The following is a 16,054-nucleotide window of genomic DNA, read 5'->3' as shown; positions in this document are numbered from 1 at the left end:
TGCAATAGTGGATACAATAATAGATTTAAAAGAGTATGTAAATATGGATGCAAAACAAGATGCAAAAGTGGATGCAACAAAAGTAGATGCAAAACTAGACAGAAACCTCGACGCAAAACTTGGCACAAAGGGGATGCAAAAAATGATGCAAAAATGATTTAAAAAAGGATGAAAAATATGATGCAAAAGTTGATGCAAGTGTAGGCACAAAAAGTGGATGCAATAGAGGATGCAAAAGTTGGCGAAAAAAAATTAGGTTCTAAACTTGATGCAAAATTTGGTGCAAAGGATGGCACAAAACTTGACATAAAACCTAATGAAAAAACTATTGCAATACATGGTGCTAAACTTGGTGTAAGACTTGGTGTAAAACTTGGTGCAAATTTTGCATCAAGTTTTGCACCATATTTGATAAATGGATGCAAATAGCGCCAAAAATGGCCTCTAGAAACAAAAAAGGAAGCAAAAAGGGATGCTAATCACACAATTTAGTTGTAGTGAAAGGAACCTGAAAAGAAGTCAAAGAGTGAAGATCCTGAGGATCTGTATTATTGAATAACTCCACCTCTACCAGGTTTACTTGTAGTTTGTTTTCTCCTTTTAGAAGATGACAGTTAGAGTAGCATATGTAGTTACATCAGTAGAATAATCTTGGTTTTTGCAAATCAAGGCATCATGGAAGGAAGCATATGGCATTGGAAGGATTAGAGCCTATACCATTAGTTGCATCTCATTGGTAGTAGTCATCTAGCAGTGCAAGGATAGAAGGATTTGGACCATTTAGCACTTCACATAGCATGTAGCAACTACTTGGAATTATATTGCTATAGAAACAATCTTCTAGTAGGAAAGGATCACAAGGATCTCCTACAGAAACAACACCATCATTATGAGAAGGTTCTTCAAGAATCATTGTTACATGACAAGAGTATATTTCTACTAGAATAATATGAAAGCAAGCATCTAAGAAGCTTGCGTGTATGAAAATAGTCGAGTAGTAGCATGAAGGTATATTTGAAGCATTTCTAATCTTCAGAAAGGAGTCTCATCTTCAAGGAAAGAAGTAGCTTGTTCAACAGAAAGTTGACTAGATGGCTATATGGAAGGTAGAGGTATGCATATATTTAGAAAATGGCTTTTCATTAAAAGTTAGATTCATGTCTTCATAAAGTATTGTAGGAGGATCTAGTTTCATAAATGTGCTTGGTAGCATGAGCATGATATGCCTTGGTTAGATTGGAAAAGTCAAAACTCTTTTGTATGATTATTGGATATATAGTAGCATGACACATGGGCAGAACACTTGGTGACATTGATGAACATCCGATATGGTCTCTTGAAGGAAAAAAGGAAGTTGGTAATGACAACTTAAGAGGGATTTGTAAAGACCCTAATGGATATGATATTGAATCTTGTTGATTGGTTCATTCCATGAACACATTGATTGATGTTTGAAAGGAAAATAGCATGAAGAAGGATTCTAGTATGAAGATAGACCATGCAAAGGGATGTTGACCTTAGAGAGAGCAAGTAGCAAAACATGACATCTTAAAAAGAGGCTATCATGACTTGGTAACTTTGATATTGATGATTTGTTTGAGATATGATTTGGCTACCTATAAGAACATGCCATTGAAGTACAAACTAGAAATATAGTTGTTGCGGTAATATATCTACAATTGTATGGTTTAAAATATATTCAAAAGCACATGGATTGAGTGGACAACATTGGTAAAAGTCTTAGAAGTGCATATGGTAGAAATGTGTACACTCTAAAGGCAGAAAAGGTAGCAAGTCATGAGATAGCCTATTGGTCATGTTGGATTTGATGATATTCACTTTCTAAGATGAATGAAGGGAGCTCTAATTTTCTATAAATTTATTGGTTGGAAAATATGTTGTTGATGACAAAGATACTAATGATGGTTGATGGAAAGTGATGTAAAAGGTTGATGATGAGGACCTTGTCACAAAGATAAATTACAAGAGAGTTTGGCTCCATAACATCTAAGAAGGTTGAAGCTCAAGTAAGGTGTGATGATGCAAGAATAGGAGCCTTTGAAGCTACTACTATGATCTCCATGGAAGATGGCATCACCCTATAATTGGACCTCTAGGCTGAGAAAGGTTTATAGGGGTAACCACAAAGCTCTTTAGGCTATAAACTGGTCCTTTCTAACCAAAGGGGGCTCCCTCACTAGAAAAAAACCGAAGGTAAATAACACTTAAGCTCAGGGACTGCAGAGACCAGGTTTGTAGAGGTAACTTGGTTGAAAATGGTGGTTTAAAAACTTGAGAGGGAGGGCCATTGTATGGAACAATAATTCAGATCCCAACACAAAAGTATCAATGCATACATGAAAATATATTATAACAAAGGCAAGGTAGGTAAGATTCCAAGATATAACATCTGAAGTAGTATAGTGAGTAAATTTTAAGAAATAAAAGGATACATAGCGATATTTAATCACATGCACAGAGCATTAAACAAGTTCTGAATTCTATGACATAAATTTTGATCAAATATCAGGAAGAAGGTGGGAATGGAGCACTTAACTTAGAGTGTATTCCATTATAATTTCAAAAGATAAACAATCCTTTAGGACATCAAATAAGATGAATTCTAAAAAATTGTTTTAGCAGCAACATAAGAATGAAAGAGAAACAAATATATGAATAGCATAACACATGAAAAAATAACACATAACTCAAAATGCATACCACATGAATCTCTGGCTAATATGGAAAACATAGCACTGATAACTTTATCAAACAAAATGAACACACATACACTAGTCTTCTCCCAAATTCAAACCTTTTCTTCATATTATGTTTGACTTAAATACAATTTGACATAGTAAAAACATATACTAGGTTCAATGTATCATCTATCCACTGAGTGGATCGAAACTAACAGAAATAGAAACATCCAACTTTAAAACTAATACTGAAGTAAAAACTAGAACTAAAATCACAACAACAACTCCAAATAAAATAGTGTTATCTTATCCACTTCTTCGACCTCTATCCGTGCCTTTTATCCACATCACCAATTATCCAAAATAAAAATGTCCAAACCTTGACAAAAAGACAAGAAACAACTGATAAATGTGTTACGCAGCACTTGCGCAATGGGCTCTAGCTTGGCGTGGCTATAGGCTATCACTGACAAAATGAGCTGAGGGGGATGATGATAACGTTGTTGAGTTGGAATGGGGCCCTCCATATGTCTTTTCCCATGCACGTATCCTTTAGAATTTGCCCAGTTAGCACTTGCGCAACAAAATTTGAATTCTTCGAGGTTGGGTTGTCCTTCCCGCTTCAAAACAAAACTAAGACCAGCAACTGATCACTTAAGCCTTATGTCTCCCGAAAAACATCCAAAACTACAAATCTTATCCATCATTCTCCCCAAAACTGCAAAATAAGCTCTGGTACGCAAGGTGAAATCTCCAGTAACTGACAAAATATTATGATTCAAACACATTACCTCCTCTTTTTACTGGGCTAAGGTCTACTGGATGAGGACTTAACATCTTTGCAGGAAGTCTTAGTTTCTCTAGTTGGTTGTAACTGTGGCTATGGCTTTGGCCTTAGCTGTGGGGGCACACTTCTAGATGTCCGCTTGTATTTTTTTCAATTGTCTCCTAGCTGTTAACAAATTTTGCTTCATTAGCCTCAAAATCTTCCTCAAAATCAAATTTCTCATGTAATAATTTTTTAAATTCCTACATAGGCTAAGAGTCCATTTCATGAACTGTTTGGTTCCATCAACTGCATCCAAGGCTTCTGCAATTTTAGTATCAACTTCTTTGATGGTCTCATTGATAGGCTTCTTATATTTTTCGTTGTTCTCTGTTATCTGGTTAGCTTGCCTTTGGAGAATTTCAATTTCTTCAAGCAACCTCTTATATGCCTTCCACTCATCAAACATTGGTTTCTTTGTTGCCTAAAAGGCTTCTTCCATTTGTTCTTTCCACCCAATTGTAGCCGTTGCTACTCTAGTCACCTATTTCCTTGGTTTCATTTTCGTTTCTTCCATGTCTTCAACATCTATCACATGCTTGCCTTTCTCTTGTGCAGTAGGTTTAGAAGGCCCTTTAGATGTGTCACCCTCTACTTGTTGAGTTGCATGTGATGTTGTATGTTTGAGTTCCCTATTCTTCCTCTGCAAGTAGGAAATTTTGATGTGTGCCTTGGCAATATTATCTTGTAATTTGGCAATCTCATTGTCTTTGTCTTCCTCCATTTGGACATTTTGTGCTTCACCTATGTCTTTCTCTAGCATGTCTTCTAGAATAGTAACAATTTGTTGAGGAGTTGGCTCCTCAATGATTTGCTTGGTCCTCAACCTGGTTCTTGGTCTGAATAAAAATTGTGTTTCCTCTGCTTCTGGCACCTTTTCTTTCCCCTTATTGGTTATCTTTTTGTCCTGGACCACTTCTTTTCCTGCTTGTTTCATTATTTCCTCAGTTTTGGGTTCCTCTTCTTCTTCATGAGTCTCCATTGGGGAGATGTCTGCGTGAGGTAGCAGACCCACACTGGACAAGAAGCTCTCCCATGATATCTTCCTCTTCTTCAGCTCATGCAACACTAACAACTTAATCAATGAAAAATGGAAAAGACTGGGCATATGCTTATCTCGCTTTGCTTGCACCCTCTCAGTCCTTTTACCCAGACTTTTAAAACAATAAAATGGCAAATTCAAAGTCTTATTGGTAGTAAATGCATGAGAAGTGTGGTATGATATTGGTATACCTTACTAAACCTACCCTCACAGGTAAAATACCTTTGGATCATTTTGAGCAGCTAACTATAATGGTTTAATAGGTAAGTTCTAGGAAAAGTAGTATCATGTTTATCTTTAAACTAAGGCTTGACAAACTCCTTGAAATATGTTGCATCTAACTCTTGTCCCTTAAACCAATTTTCACCTTGCAAAGGAATGGTTATAGCATTAGAAGCCCAACAATCGCATCTATTCAAACACCAACGTTGTGTATAAATATAAGAGGAATTTTCCTCATTTGTACTCACTCTTCTCATCACATCTCTCTCTCTCTACTGCGCAGAAATAAGTCTCTTCTCTACTGTGCAGAAATGGGTCTCTCTCTCACACATGTGAAGCCGGAAGTTGTTGAACCTGAAGCTGCAACTGCAGAAGCAAAGATTGACCTACGTGGCCTAGAAGATATCCTCTTTGGAACTGCGTTGTAGGTCCATCTGGATCTCCTCTGAAAGCCGCAACTTTTGGTGGTGGAATGAAGTCAATCCGACGAACGGTTTGCAAGATATCGACTGCCCTAGTTTGAAGCCAGTAACCGCTGAAACTGAAGCTACAACTGCAGAAGTAAAGATTGACCTGCGTGGCCTAGAAGATCTCCCCATCTAAACTGTGTTGTAGGTTCATCTGAACCTCCTCTAGAAGCCGCAACTTTTGGTGGTGGAATGAAGTCAATCCGACGGTCGGTTTGTGAGATATCGTCTGCCCTAGTTTGATAATGAAGCCGCTAATGCTGATGTTGTTGATCTAGGGTTTGCTACTACTGATATGAATCAGATTTATTGTACTATTTCTCTCTGCTGAATTATTGAAGATAAAAGAAGATTTGATCAAAGGGTTTCCCCACAGAATGTGGGGTTTGTCCCTGGCTAGCCGCCACATCTTGTGTCTCTTGTCTTGGCTTGTTTTCTGTCGATCATTTAATGTTCTATCTGCACTTTACTTTATGTACACGTGATTGCTAATCTGTGGAATATAATAAGAAAAAGAAGTAAACTGTTATAAGCATAGAACATACCATAACTTAACACAAATTACCCAACTTGACTCTATCCCCCTTGAAATTTAAAGCAAACATGTTGTCAAGTTGTACATGGTGGCCATTGTTGGCATTATGGTACATGTGTTGTCCTTGATGGCAACTCACATATATGATAACTAGATATATCCACAGGTCAATTCAGAAATGATAAAGCGCTGTATGATGGAAACTCACATTGTAACAGGTCAATTCAGAGGTAACAGAGTAATGGCACAGAAGAATAGGATGATGGGACAAATGATTACAAATCAAAATCAAGAAATTGAGGAAAGAGAATGTTTTAAGTTGTATACGTTGTTTAACCTAGTCCAAGTCGCGCATACACACAGGTACACAAAATAAAAGATGTGTATACGTATGCACACATTTTCACAGAAGGAAAAGCGTGTATGAGATGGAAAATTAAGGTTAAAGAATACCAAGGGTCCATACCATGGTATTAGCCCATAACATTGAGAGGAATAACGACTACTTGATCTCGCTTAAGAATACCATAGGTTCTAAGTGTTGTTTTGGTTCATGATATTGACAAAGGCTCTAAGTATATAATGAGGAGAAGATCAAAGGGATAAAGTGCAAGTGAAAGGGTTTTTCATGAATACTTCTATCTGAAGTATATTTTGTGTTGTAAGGGTTATGATTATGATATAGATCTGAAACATCTTGTGCACCCTTGGATACAATGTTGGATCAGGATCATGAGACCTTAAATGACTTATCATTGTATGATATGATAATGGATAGGCTAGATCTGAGTGTTAACGCATGTTTTATCCTTTAAATGCTATGATTTGGGTATATCTGAAGTCTTGAAAAGTTGCGAAGTTATAAGTCATTATTTGCAGATCTATACACAGGTTAGCCTCGATGAAGGCACGTACACAAGCGGATTCTACACTTCCAAGTAGTGTATGCAGAGGAAGGACTTGTTTTTCAGAAATGACTGATCTATCTGATCAGTGCTGTTGTTTTAATGTTGTTTGTCAATGATGTCTTCATTAGATCTGAAGTTAAACTAATTGTATAAGGAGATTGAGTCTAGCTGACTAATTTATTGAGTAAGAAGGGTGATCTTTTGCTGCTATCTATTTAGAACTTTGTAATATGGCAACAGATCTTCAGAATATCTTTGGTTAGTACAGTTTTTGGTTCAGAAGTTTTAATATTCAGTATCTTTAGAGGTATACGCAAGTTGACCCCTTTGGATGTTTGGGGTTTTCCATTGCTTCTCAATAATAAATAGGCCCTCAAGCCTCATTGTAACATAGTTCAGAGGCATGTAACCACCACATCTCTTCTCAGAGATAAGCTACCATCGCCTGAGCTAGTCTTATTTCCATTATGTTTGTAAGCATATTTCATTATTTGATATTAATGAAATGAAGTGTTATTTTTGCTGCATCTTTGTATTTATGGTTATATCTGTAATTTGTTGTGTTTCTGTTTAAATTCGAAACAAGGGTATCAAAGCGGTTTTCTCTTTCCCTGTTTTTCTTTGCATGTCCCCAACGAGGTCGAGATATAAGGAGTTAGGGCTTGAACTGGTCAAACCTTTGCAAGACCAGCCTCGCAAATCCCGACGGCCTCCCATGGTGGAAGAAAAGAAAGACAACGGAGCGGGAGATCCTATAAAAATATTGCTCGAGGAGGCCCTCGAGAAACAACCACTCTGGAGGCACCACTCCTTCTAATGTACAAGTAAACTTTGACATTCCCATATTTGAGGGCCAAATAGATGTAAACGTCGTAGATAAATGGTTAAATTTTCTAGAAGGATATTTTTTTGTTCATGATTTTTCTAGTCAAGAAAAGATTACTTTTGCTCTTCTCAAAGCTGATCCCCACGTCAAGGACTTGTGGGAAACCTACTATGAGTAGAAGGATGAAAGTACGCCCTCACTGTTTTCAGCTGCACCAACCTGGAATTCGTTCTAGTACGCCATCAAGGAGCAATAATACCCTGTCGGGAGCTATGAGGATAAATACATAAAGTGGACCACGCTGCGGAAGGGAAGGGACCAAGACGTGTCAAAGTTTACTAATTTTTTTCATACCCTTCGCACGAATTTGGGTATCAAGGATTCTGAGAAACATTTATTACTCAAGTACCGTGACTGCCTACACGGGTACATCCAAGATAAGATGAAATTCCTGGACATCTCCTCGCTCGGCATGACATACCGCTACGTTGTCAAGATCGAGAAAAGCTGAAACAGAAAAAGCGAGACTTTGGATTTGTGAATCTGAAGCAAGGGAAAGGTGACCCCAAATTGCAAAACAAAAGACAAAGCCAAGGCAGGACAACCCAAGACAACCTGCCAAATCCGCAAGCAAAGAACAACACTGCGAAGCCGAAGAAGGACACAGGAAAGTGGTGTGAGTTCCATAAGAGCTCCACTCACAACACAAGTGAGTGTCGAACTAGCGAGTCACTGGTGGCCGAGATGAAGGCTTCTGAATCAGATGCATGTTTCGACTTTGAGTCAGAACCCGACAACGGGAATGACAAAGGGAAGTAGATTATCGATGCAGAGCCCAACACCACTGTTGCCACTATGAATATTCAGAAGGAGGAACCTGAAGATCAAGAGGAGGAGGAGTGCCTCTTCCACTCCCAGATGTAGGTAAAGGGTTCCCCGCTACATTTCATTGTCAACAGCGGGACCCAAAAGAACCTCATTTCAGTAGAGGTCGTGAAGTGGCTGGGATTACTGACCATAACACACCCACGACCATACACCATCAGGTGGTTCACTAAGGATGGGATCTTCGCATTAGCCAACAGTGTCGCCTTCCATACAACATCAAACCCTTCACGAATGAGGTATTATGTGACGTTGCTCCTCTTGATGTTTATAATGTGTTATTAGGCAAACCATAGTTGTGGAAGCAACATGCTGTGTATGAGTCAAGGCCTTGCATTTCTATTTATACCTTGGGAAATAAGTTGTATAGGATACCGAAGATAACACTGCCTACCACCATCTCTTTGGTTACTGCAAAACAATGCAGTAAGCTCATTTCCAAAACTGGGAAATTTGTTTTCCTGATGATACACCCTCAGGGAAAAGAGAAGACAGTGGCCACGACCTCCATACAAGGCCCCTCCACATGACAACAATAGATGGACAAGGTCATGGAAGAGTACGAGGACATCTTCATCTCCCCCGTAGGGGTGCCTCTACATTGTCAGGTCAAACACTCCATTGATCTGACCCTAGGTGTGTTGTTGCCCAATGGAACAATCTATCGACGCTTTGTAATGGAGAATGACAAAATCAAGAGGTAGATTCAAGCGCTGTTGCAGAAAGGTCACATCCGATCGAGTTCATCACCCTGTGGGAGCTCGATCGTGTTAGTACAAAAGAAGGATGGGACTTGGAGACTCTGTATTGACTATCAGGCATTGAACAATATCACTGTCCAGAATAGGTACTCAATCCCACATATTGATGACCTTCTGGACCAACTCAAGGGGGGCCAAATATTTTAGAAAGATCGACTTGAAATCTGGATATCACCAGGTACCAATTGAACCCTCCGATGTGTGGAAGACTGCCTTCAAAGCCAAGGAGGGCCTTTTTGAATGGCTGGTTATGCCTTTCGGGTTGACAAATGCTCCTGCAACCTTCATGAGGCTAGTGGATGAAATCTTGCGGCCATTAACCAACTCATTTATAGTGATATACTTCGATGACATCCTAATCTTCAGCTAGAGTTGGGAAGAGCACCTCCACCACATCTAATAGGTTCTCTAAATACTACGGCAACACAAGTTGTGTGCCAATCTGGAGAAATGAACTTTTGGCATGACCCAGGTTTAGTATTTGGAATACATTATTAATGAACGGGGGGTGCATGTGGATCCAGCCAAGATCCAAGTCATTCGGGATTGGCTAGCCCCAACCACTCTGACAGAGCTCCGCAACTTTCTGGGTCTTGCCAATTTCTACCGCAAGTTCGTGTTGGGGTTCTCTCATATCACTTGGTCCTTGAGTCAAGTCACCAAGGGAGGAGCGAAAGAAAAATCCTTTTGGTCTGAATCTCAACAAAAGGCGTTCGCAGAGTTGAAACATCGCCTTTGCTCTGCACCAGTGCTCACATTACCAGACTTGCAACAACCATTTGAGATCGAGACAGATGCCTCTGACTATGCTATTGGGCCAGACCTTACTCAACAAGGGCACCCGATGGCATATCATAGTGAGACACTTTCAGACATAGTTCGGAAGTATCCCACTTATGACAAAGAGATGTATTCCATTGTGCAAGCCTGCTGACAATGGAAGCATTACATTTTGGGGAAGGAAACGGTCATCCACACAGACCACCGACCCCTGTAGTTCATATAGACGCAAGGGAAGTTGCATAATGATTTCCATCAAAGGTGGTCCACATACCTACAACAGTTCCATTTGAATATCAAGTACAAGAAGGGCAACACCAATAATGTTGCAGACTGCCTCAGTCGACCATCGATTGTAGTGTTAACCACCGTGCTCAACTCTTGTGGGCACAAGACTTCTGATTGGCCACTTCTCTACAAAAGCGAGCCAGCATTCAGCCACACATACCAGATTCTCTTGGAGGGTCAGCAAGTTCCATATTTTCACATCCAAGATGCCCTTTTATGCCACCTGGGACGCCTTTGTGTTCCTTCAAGCGAGCGTGCCAAGATGATTTGGGAAGCGCACTACAGTAAGGTCACTGGACATTTTGGGGTCGAGAAAACAATGGTAGTATTGCAGAAGTATTTCTATTGGACGAATCTTCAACATGATGTCGGGAAGTACATCAAATCCTGCACTGCATTCACCATTGCCAAACTGACCATCAAGAAGCAAGGTCTCTATACTCCGCTGCCTACCCCTAGTCAACATTGGGAATCCATCTCCATGGATTACATGTCGGGCCTTCCTTATACTAAGCATGGCAACAATTTTATTTTTTGGTCATCGACATATTCTCGAAGATGGCCATTATGGTGGTCTGCAAGAAGAATGTCATAGTAGAAACCACTGCTAAACTCTTCTTTGAACGAGTGTGGGTACACTTTGGGATCCCACAGTCTATCATCTCAAATCGAGACAACAGGTTCCTCAGTACATTTTGGTCCAGTCTCTCGTCGATGCTAGACACCAAGCTCACTAGGTCCACAACTTTCCATCCCCAAATTGATGGCCAGACAAAGGTTGTCAACAGGATGATCGTACACATTCTGCGCATGTACAACTCAAAGCATCCACACACATGGCATGAGAGCCTCCCCTATGTCCAACACAGCTATAACTAGGATCTCCATAGCTTGACTGGCCACAACCCTTTTCAGGTGGGCTTGGGATTCCAGCCACTATGTCCCATTGATATGGCCATACCATTTGTAGCTACTAAGGTAGATTCGTCTCATGTCCAGTTCGAAGCCGACAAGGCAAACAACTTCATTGAGCACATTTAGCACATCTGCCAACAGGTCCACGACATTATGGAGAAATCAAATTCCAAGTACAAGCATCAACATGATCAACACCAGCTGCCACACAAGTTTCAGGTGGGTGACAAAGTCTGGTTGCATTTGTAGAAGGAATGCCTTGCTGGAGCCTATCGGAAACTCAGACCACTCCGATATGGTCCTTACACCATTACCAAGGCTGTGGGAGACAATGCATTTGAGCTCAACATTCCCCAATTCCTTGGCATGCACCCAATGTTCAATGTGGACCGCCTTCATCCATACGTCCCACCATTGTCGGACACATCAAACATTGTAGAACAACTCACACCTACAGAGTTAAATCCAGACTGCATGGAACAAGCCACAACTAATCGGTTCATGGACACACAGATCAATAACACCCGACAACAAAGAATCCAACTATATCGAGTTGTAGAAGCAGGCCAACTCCTTCTCTAGGGCAAGTGGTTCACCAGGAACCAAGTTCAACAGAAATTTCCTCATCTCATGAAGGAACTCAACGAAATGGGGACCATTGCTTCCTAAAGGGGGAAGAATATCCAGGTGAACATTGCTAGCCACCCGCCTATTCCACTTGGACCCCCACCATTGTTTCTTTCAGTTTTTCAGTTTCCTTAATTGTAGCACAATTTACTATTTTGGTAGTTTTTCGGGTCGTGAAATTTCGTAGCCGTTTTGAGGCCCTAAACAACGTTTTTTTTGGGAAAATCATCGATTGCGAATATTAGTTTACGACTCAATATTCGTTGTCAACAATTGTAGTCCTCAGATAGATCTTTCTAATGAGGTATCGTACGAGTCAAACGAAGATCGTATGCCAAAGCTACGACCTCGGGAAGTTGATGTACTAATTTACCCTAACGGGGCCCATAGTTTGGCGTTTCATCTCCTAGGGTTAGGTTTTTGGATGTTTGGGGTTTTCCATTGCTTCTTAATAATAAATAGGCCCTCAAGCCTCATTGTAACACAGTTCAGAGGCATGTAGCTGCCACATATCTTCTCAGAGATAAGCTACCATCGCCTGAGCTAGTCTTATTTCCATTCTGTTTGTAAGCATATTTCAGTATTTGATATTAATGAAATGAAGTGTTATTTCTACTACATCTTTGCATTTATGGTTATATCTATAATTTGTTGCGTTCCTATTTAAATTCAGATCAATATGAACCATATAGGATCCTTTCAAGTTTTGAACATGTGATGATTTAGTGAATGAGGACTTCCTCAAAAAAGGTTTAACCAACAAAGTACACTTGAAACTTGTGATTTACATCACATGCTAAAAAGTTGAAAATTTAGAGTATTAAATGTGCAAAGTGTTTATAGTGCAAAAGCCCACAAAAAATAAAAACTTAAAAGTATTAGATATGTAATGTACTCATTGTGTAATGTCTCACCAAGAATAAGACAATAATACTTATAAACAAGAGACAAAGTCCACTAATGCACATTGAAAAGTGACTGAATAGTAAATGGTAACCATATATATTCAAGTGAGTACTCAATACTCATGTCAAGCACACAACACATCAACAAAGATGAGGATATAGGACATACAAAGGTTAATGAATATGTATATGTTGTGCGTTGTAGTTTTGGAGTGCATTTCTTACTTTAAATCTTCATTTGCATCTCCTAAGTCATGATTACTAATTAGCAAAGAAGCAAGGTAAATAATTAGCAACATGAGAAACTCTGTGGGATGACATGGCATTGAGCTTTGAGAGAGGTGAGAGGGCAATTTGGGTTTCTATTATAAATGTCTCAAAGGGAAATATATACAAGTTAGATGACATGATATGTATTCTAATATTTGTTTTATAATGGGTACATTGTTTCCATGCATTTTACACTATGTATAATTTAATGTGCATATATTTTTAAGTTAGTTTTTAAATTTATGTATGTGTTGTGTACTCATGAAGTGCAAATAAATTGCTCTTTGTGAAGTTTAATTTCTGCGAGGTTTTAGATTCAAACCTCATAGAGAAGGGCTGACGATGGAAGCCACTTTGAGAGAATCCAACTATACCAACGAACATCATACTCAATAAAACCTTACAAAATTTTGATGTAAAACATCCCATTACAAATTGATCCAACAAACAAACAAACATCCCAACAAACATCATACTCAATGTAATCTTACAAAATTTTGATATCATACTTAATATAAGAGATATAACATTACTCAATTTTAACATCATACTCCATGTAACCTTACAAAATTTTGATGAAAACATCCCATTACAGGGTGATCCAATAGACAATCGAACATCCCATTACAGATTGATTCGAATAAATAAACTAGGCCCAACTTAAACTCAATCTAGTGTGTATATATATATATAAACGAAGAACAGATACCCATCCATTGAATTATACAGAGCGTAAAATACATCGAAACAATGTACCCATGGCTCGGATGCATACCATACCATCCGACTTGAAGGCGCAGATTGATAACTTAACATGCACACATTATATATAAGGCTGACACAGTTACGAAAGATAGCGTAAAATACACGGAAACAATGTACCCATTGCTCGGATACTTACCATACCCATTGCAGATTGATAACTTAATATGCACCTATTATATATAAGGCTCACACTTACGAAAGATATGCTATTTTGTGAGCAGTCGTGTTGTATAATTGCTACACCTGTGTACACAGAGAGTGGTGTTCAGGAGGCGATTTGGAGAAGAAAAACAACAGATCCATTTCTGTGAAAAGATCTTTGACATCAAGGTACGCTCAATACTACTCTGTGTTTTGTTATATTGCTTTAGGGGGTTTAATTTAGATTGTTTGCTTAATCTTTAAGTATAAAATACGTAAATCAGGACAGGGTTTGATATACAGCTTATGGATTGATTTGCTTAATGTTTTCAGCATAAAATATTGCAACAAGGCTAGGGTTTGGAAAATATTGTGGATATCGGTGCAGATATAATTCAGTCAATTAAATTTTGACACAGTACCCATTTAATTTGATAAAATCATCTAATAGGAATAGTTTATGTTGTATGAGTGTATTGAAAGGTCAAACCCTTTGATGGTTGCAGAGGGAAATTGGAATTAGGGTCTAAGGAAGATGCCGAAGAACAAGGGAAAGGGAGGTAAAAACAGGAAGAGGGGAAAGAATGAAGCCGATGATGAGAAGAGAGAATTGGTGTTTAAGGAAGACGGGCAGGAGTATGCTCAAGTCCAAAGGATGCTTGGTAATGGCCGCTGCGAAGCCCTTTGCATTGATGGCACCAAACGTCTGGGCCATATTCGGGGAAAGATGCACAAGAAGGTCTGGATTGCTGCTGGTGACATCATCCTTGTCGGACTCAGGGATTATCAGGATGATAAGGCTGATGTTATATTGAAGTACATGCCGGATGAGGCTAGGCTTCTCAAGGCCTATGGCGAATTGCCTGAGAATGTGCGGCTCAATGAAGGTATTGCAGGTGGTCTCGACGAAGACGATGAAGGTGGCGGCGATGACTATATTGAATTTGAGGATGAGGACATTGACAAAATATGATTAGACTTATACTGTCTATGAAGAATGTTCAGCATCGCCTATGCTTTTTCTTTATACTGTTTTATTTCTTTATATATGATATTATTAAATAAAACCGAGTGGATTTGTTTCATAAAGATTCATCTCTGGTTTTGAGAAAGTCTGTATAGGATACTATTTTGTTTTGAAGTACCTCAGCTGGGTAGAAGTGTTGGCCATGGACATAAGGGGAGAACCAAGGATTTATGGTTCTTTTTGGTTTTAATGGAATATAAGTTTCTTAATTGATGCATCTGATCTATTTGATAAAATATGTGAATAAAGTAGCAATACAAGGGTATGATATTTGTTTGACAAAATGCTTGACGGAAAATGGTGTCATTCCTTCTATCTTGTTTGATCATGATGTTGATCTGAAAATAGTGTCATTCTGCTATCTTGTTTGCTTACGGGGATGGTCTGATTCTTGAGATTTGAATATCATGGTGTAATTACTTGTACAAGGCTGAAAAGGCTCAAGCAAGATCGCGATGCACCTTTGTATATCAGACTGATTTATACGTGGTCTTGATTAGCTTTATTTCTTTTTTCCAAGGAAAACCGCGTGGGAACCCAGGGATGCTTCACAAATGTGGATGCATCCTATAATAAACATTTTCCACTTTTTTCACATGTGTGGATGGCATCCTATAATAAACTTTTTCCACATTTGTGGATGGCATTCTATAATAAGCTTTTTTCACATTTATGGATGACATCTTATAATAAACTTATTAGTGTAGATTAGTACACTTAGCCCCGGGGATTCTAACGGATTCTAACTGGGCACCTGTTGACAAGAAAATCACAAAATGCTCAACAACATGAGTAATAATTGGTTGATCTAAGTCCTTGGGCTGGGTTGGATTTAATATATGTACATGGCTATTTTCCCTTCCATTCCACAACTTTTATAACCTGTTATTGTTATAATTGGTTGATCTAAGTCCTTGGGCTGGGTTGGATTTAATATATGTACATGGCTATTTTCCCTTCCATTCCACAACTTTTATAACCTGTTATTGTTATCCATGCATTGCTGACGTTTTTGTTATTGTACATTACTTGAATTGATCTCGACCATCCATGCCACAGTGTTTATAAGTTGTTATTGTTGAGGGTTTTGTTATTATACATGACGTGAGTTCATCTATATGAGACATATTATTTTTTTCTCCTGCTGATTATTGCTGACATACGA

At 38.9% G+C, this 16,054-nt stretch overlaps 1 protein-coding gene across 1 annotated transcript; it reads left to right on the top strand.

Moving 5' to 3' along the window:
- Window positions 1–13,883: 13,883 nt before the first annotated feature.
- LOC149264878 (eukaryotic translation initiation factor 1A-like) lies at window positions 13,884–15,098 on the top strand. Its single transcript, XM_089429014.1, has 2 exons — window positions 13,884–14,051; window positions 14,369–15,098. Exon 2 carries the CDS (start codon window positions 14,398–14,400, stop codon window positions 14,833–14,835), a length of 438 nt encoding a protein of 145 aa, XP_089285140.1. The 5' UTR covers window positions 13,884–14,051; window positions 14,369–14,397; the 3' UTR covers window positions 14,836–15,098.
- Window positions 15,099–16,054: the final 956 nt, after the last annotated feature.

This window comes from Pinus tabuliformis, chromosome 6 (assembly GCF_031772625.1).
Source record: "Pinus tabuliformis cultivar Carrire ecotype Pingquan chromosome 6, CPIR1, whole genome shotgun sequence".
Taxonomy (NCBI): Eukaryota; Viridiplantae; Streptophyta; class Pinopsida; order Pinales; family Pinaceae; genus Pinus; species Pinus tabuliformis.
Note: the sequence above shows the minus strand (reverse complement) of the source record. Positions and strands in the feature narration are given on the sequence as shown.

What these genes read in the sequence shown, in the direction of transcription:
- LOC149264878 (XM_089429014.1), top strand. Translation starts at nt 14,398, where the DNA reads ATGCCGAAGAACAAGGGAAAGGGAGGTAAAAACAGGAAGAGGGGAAAG.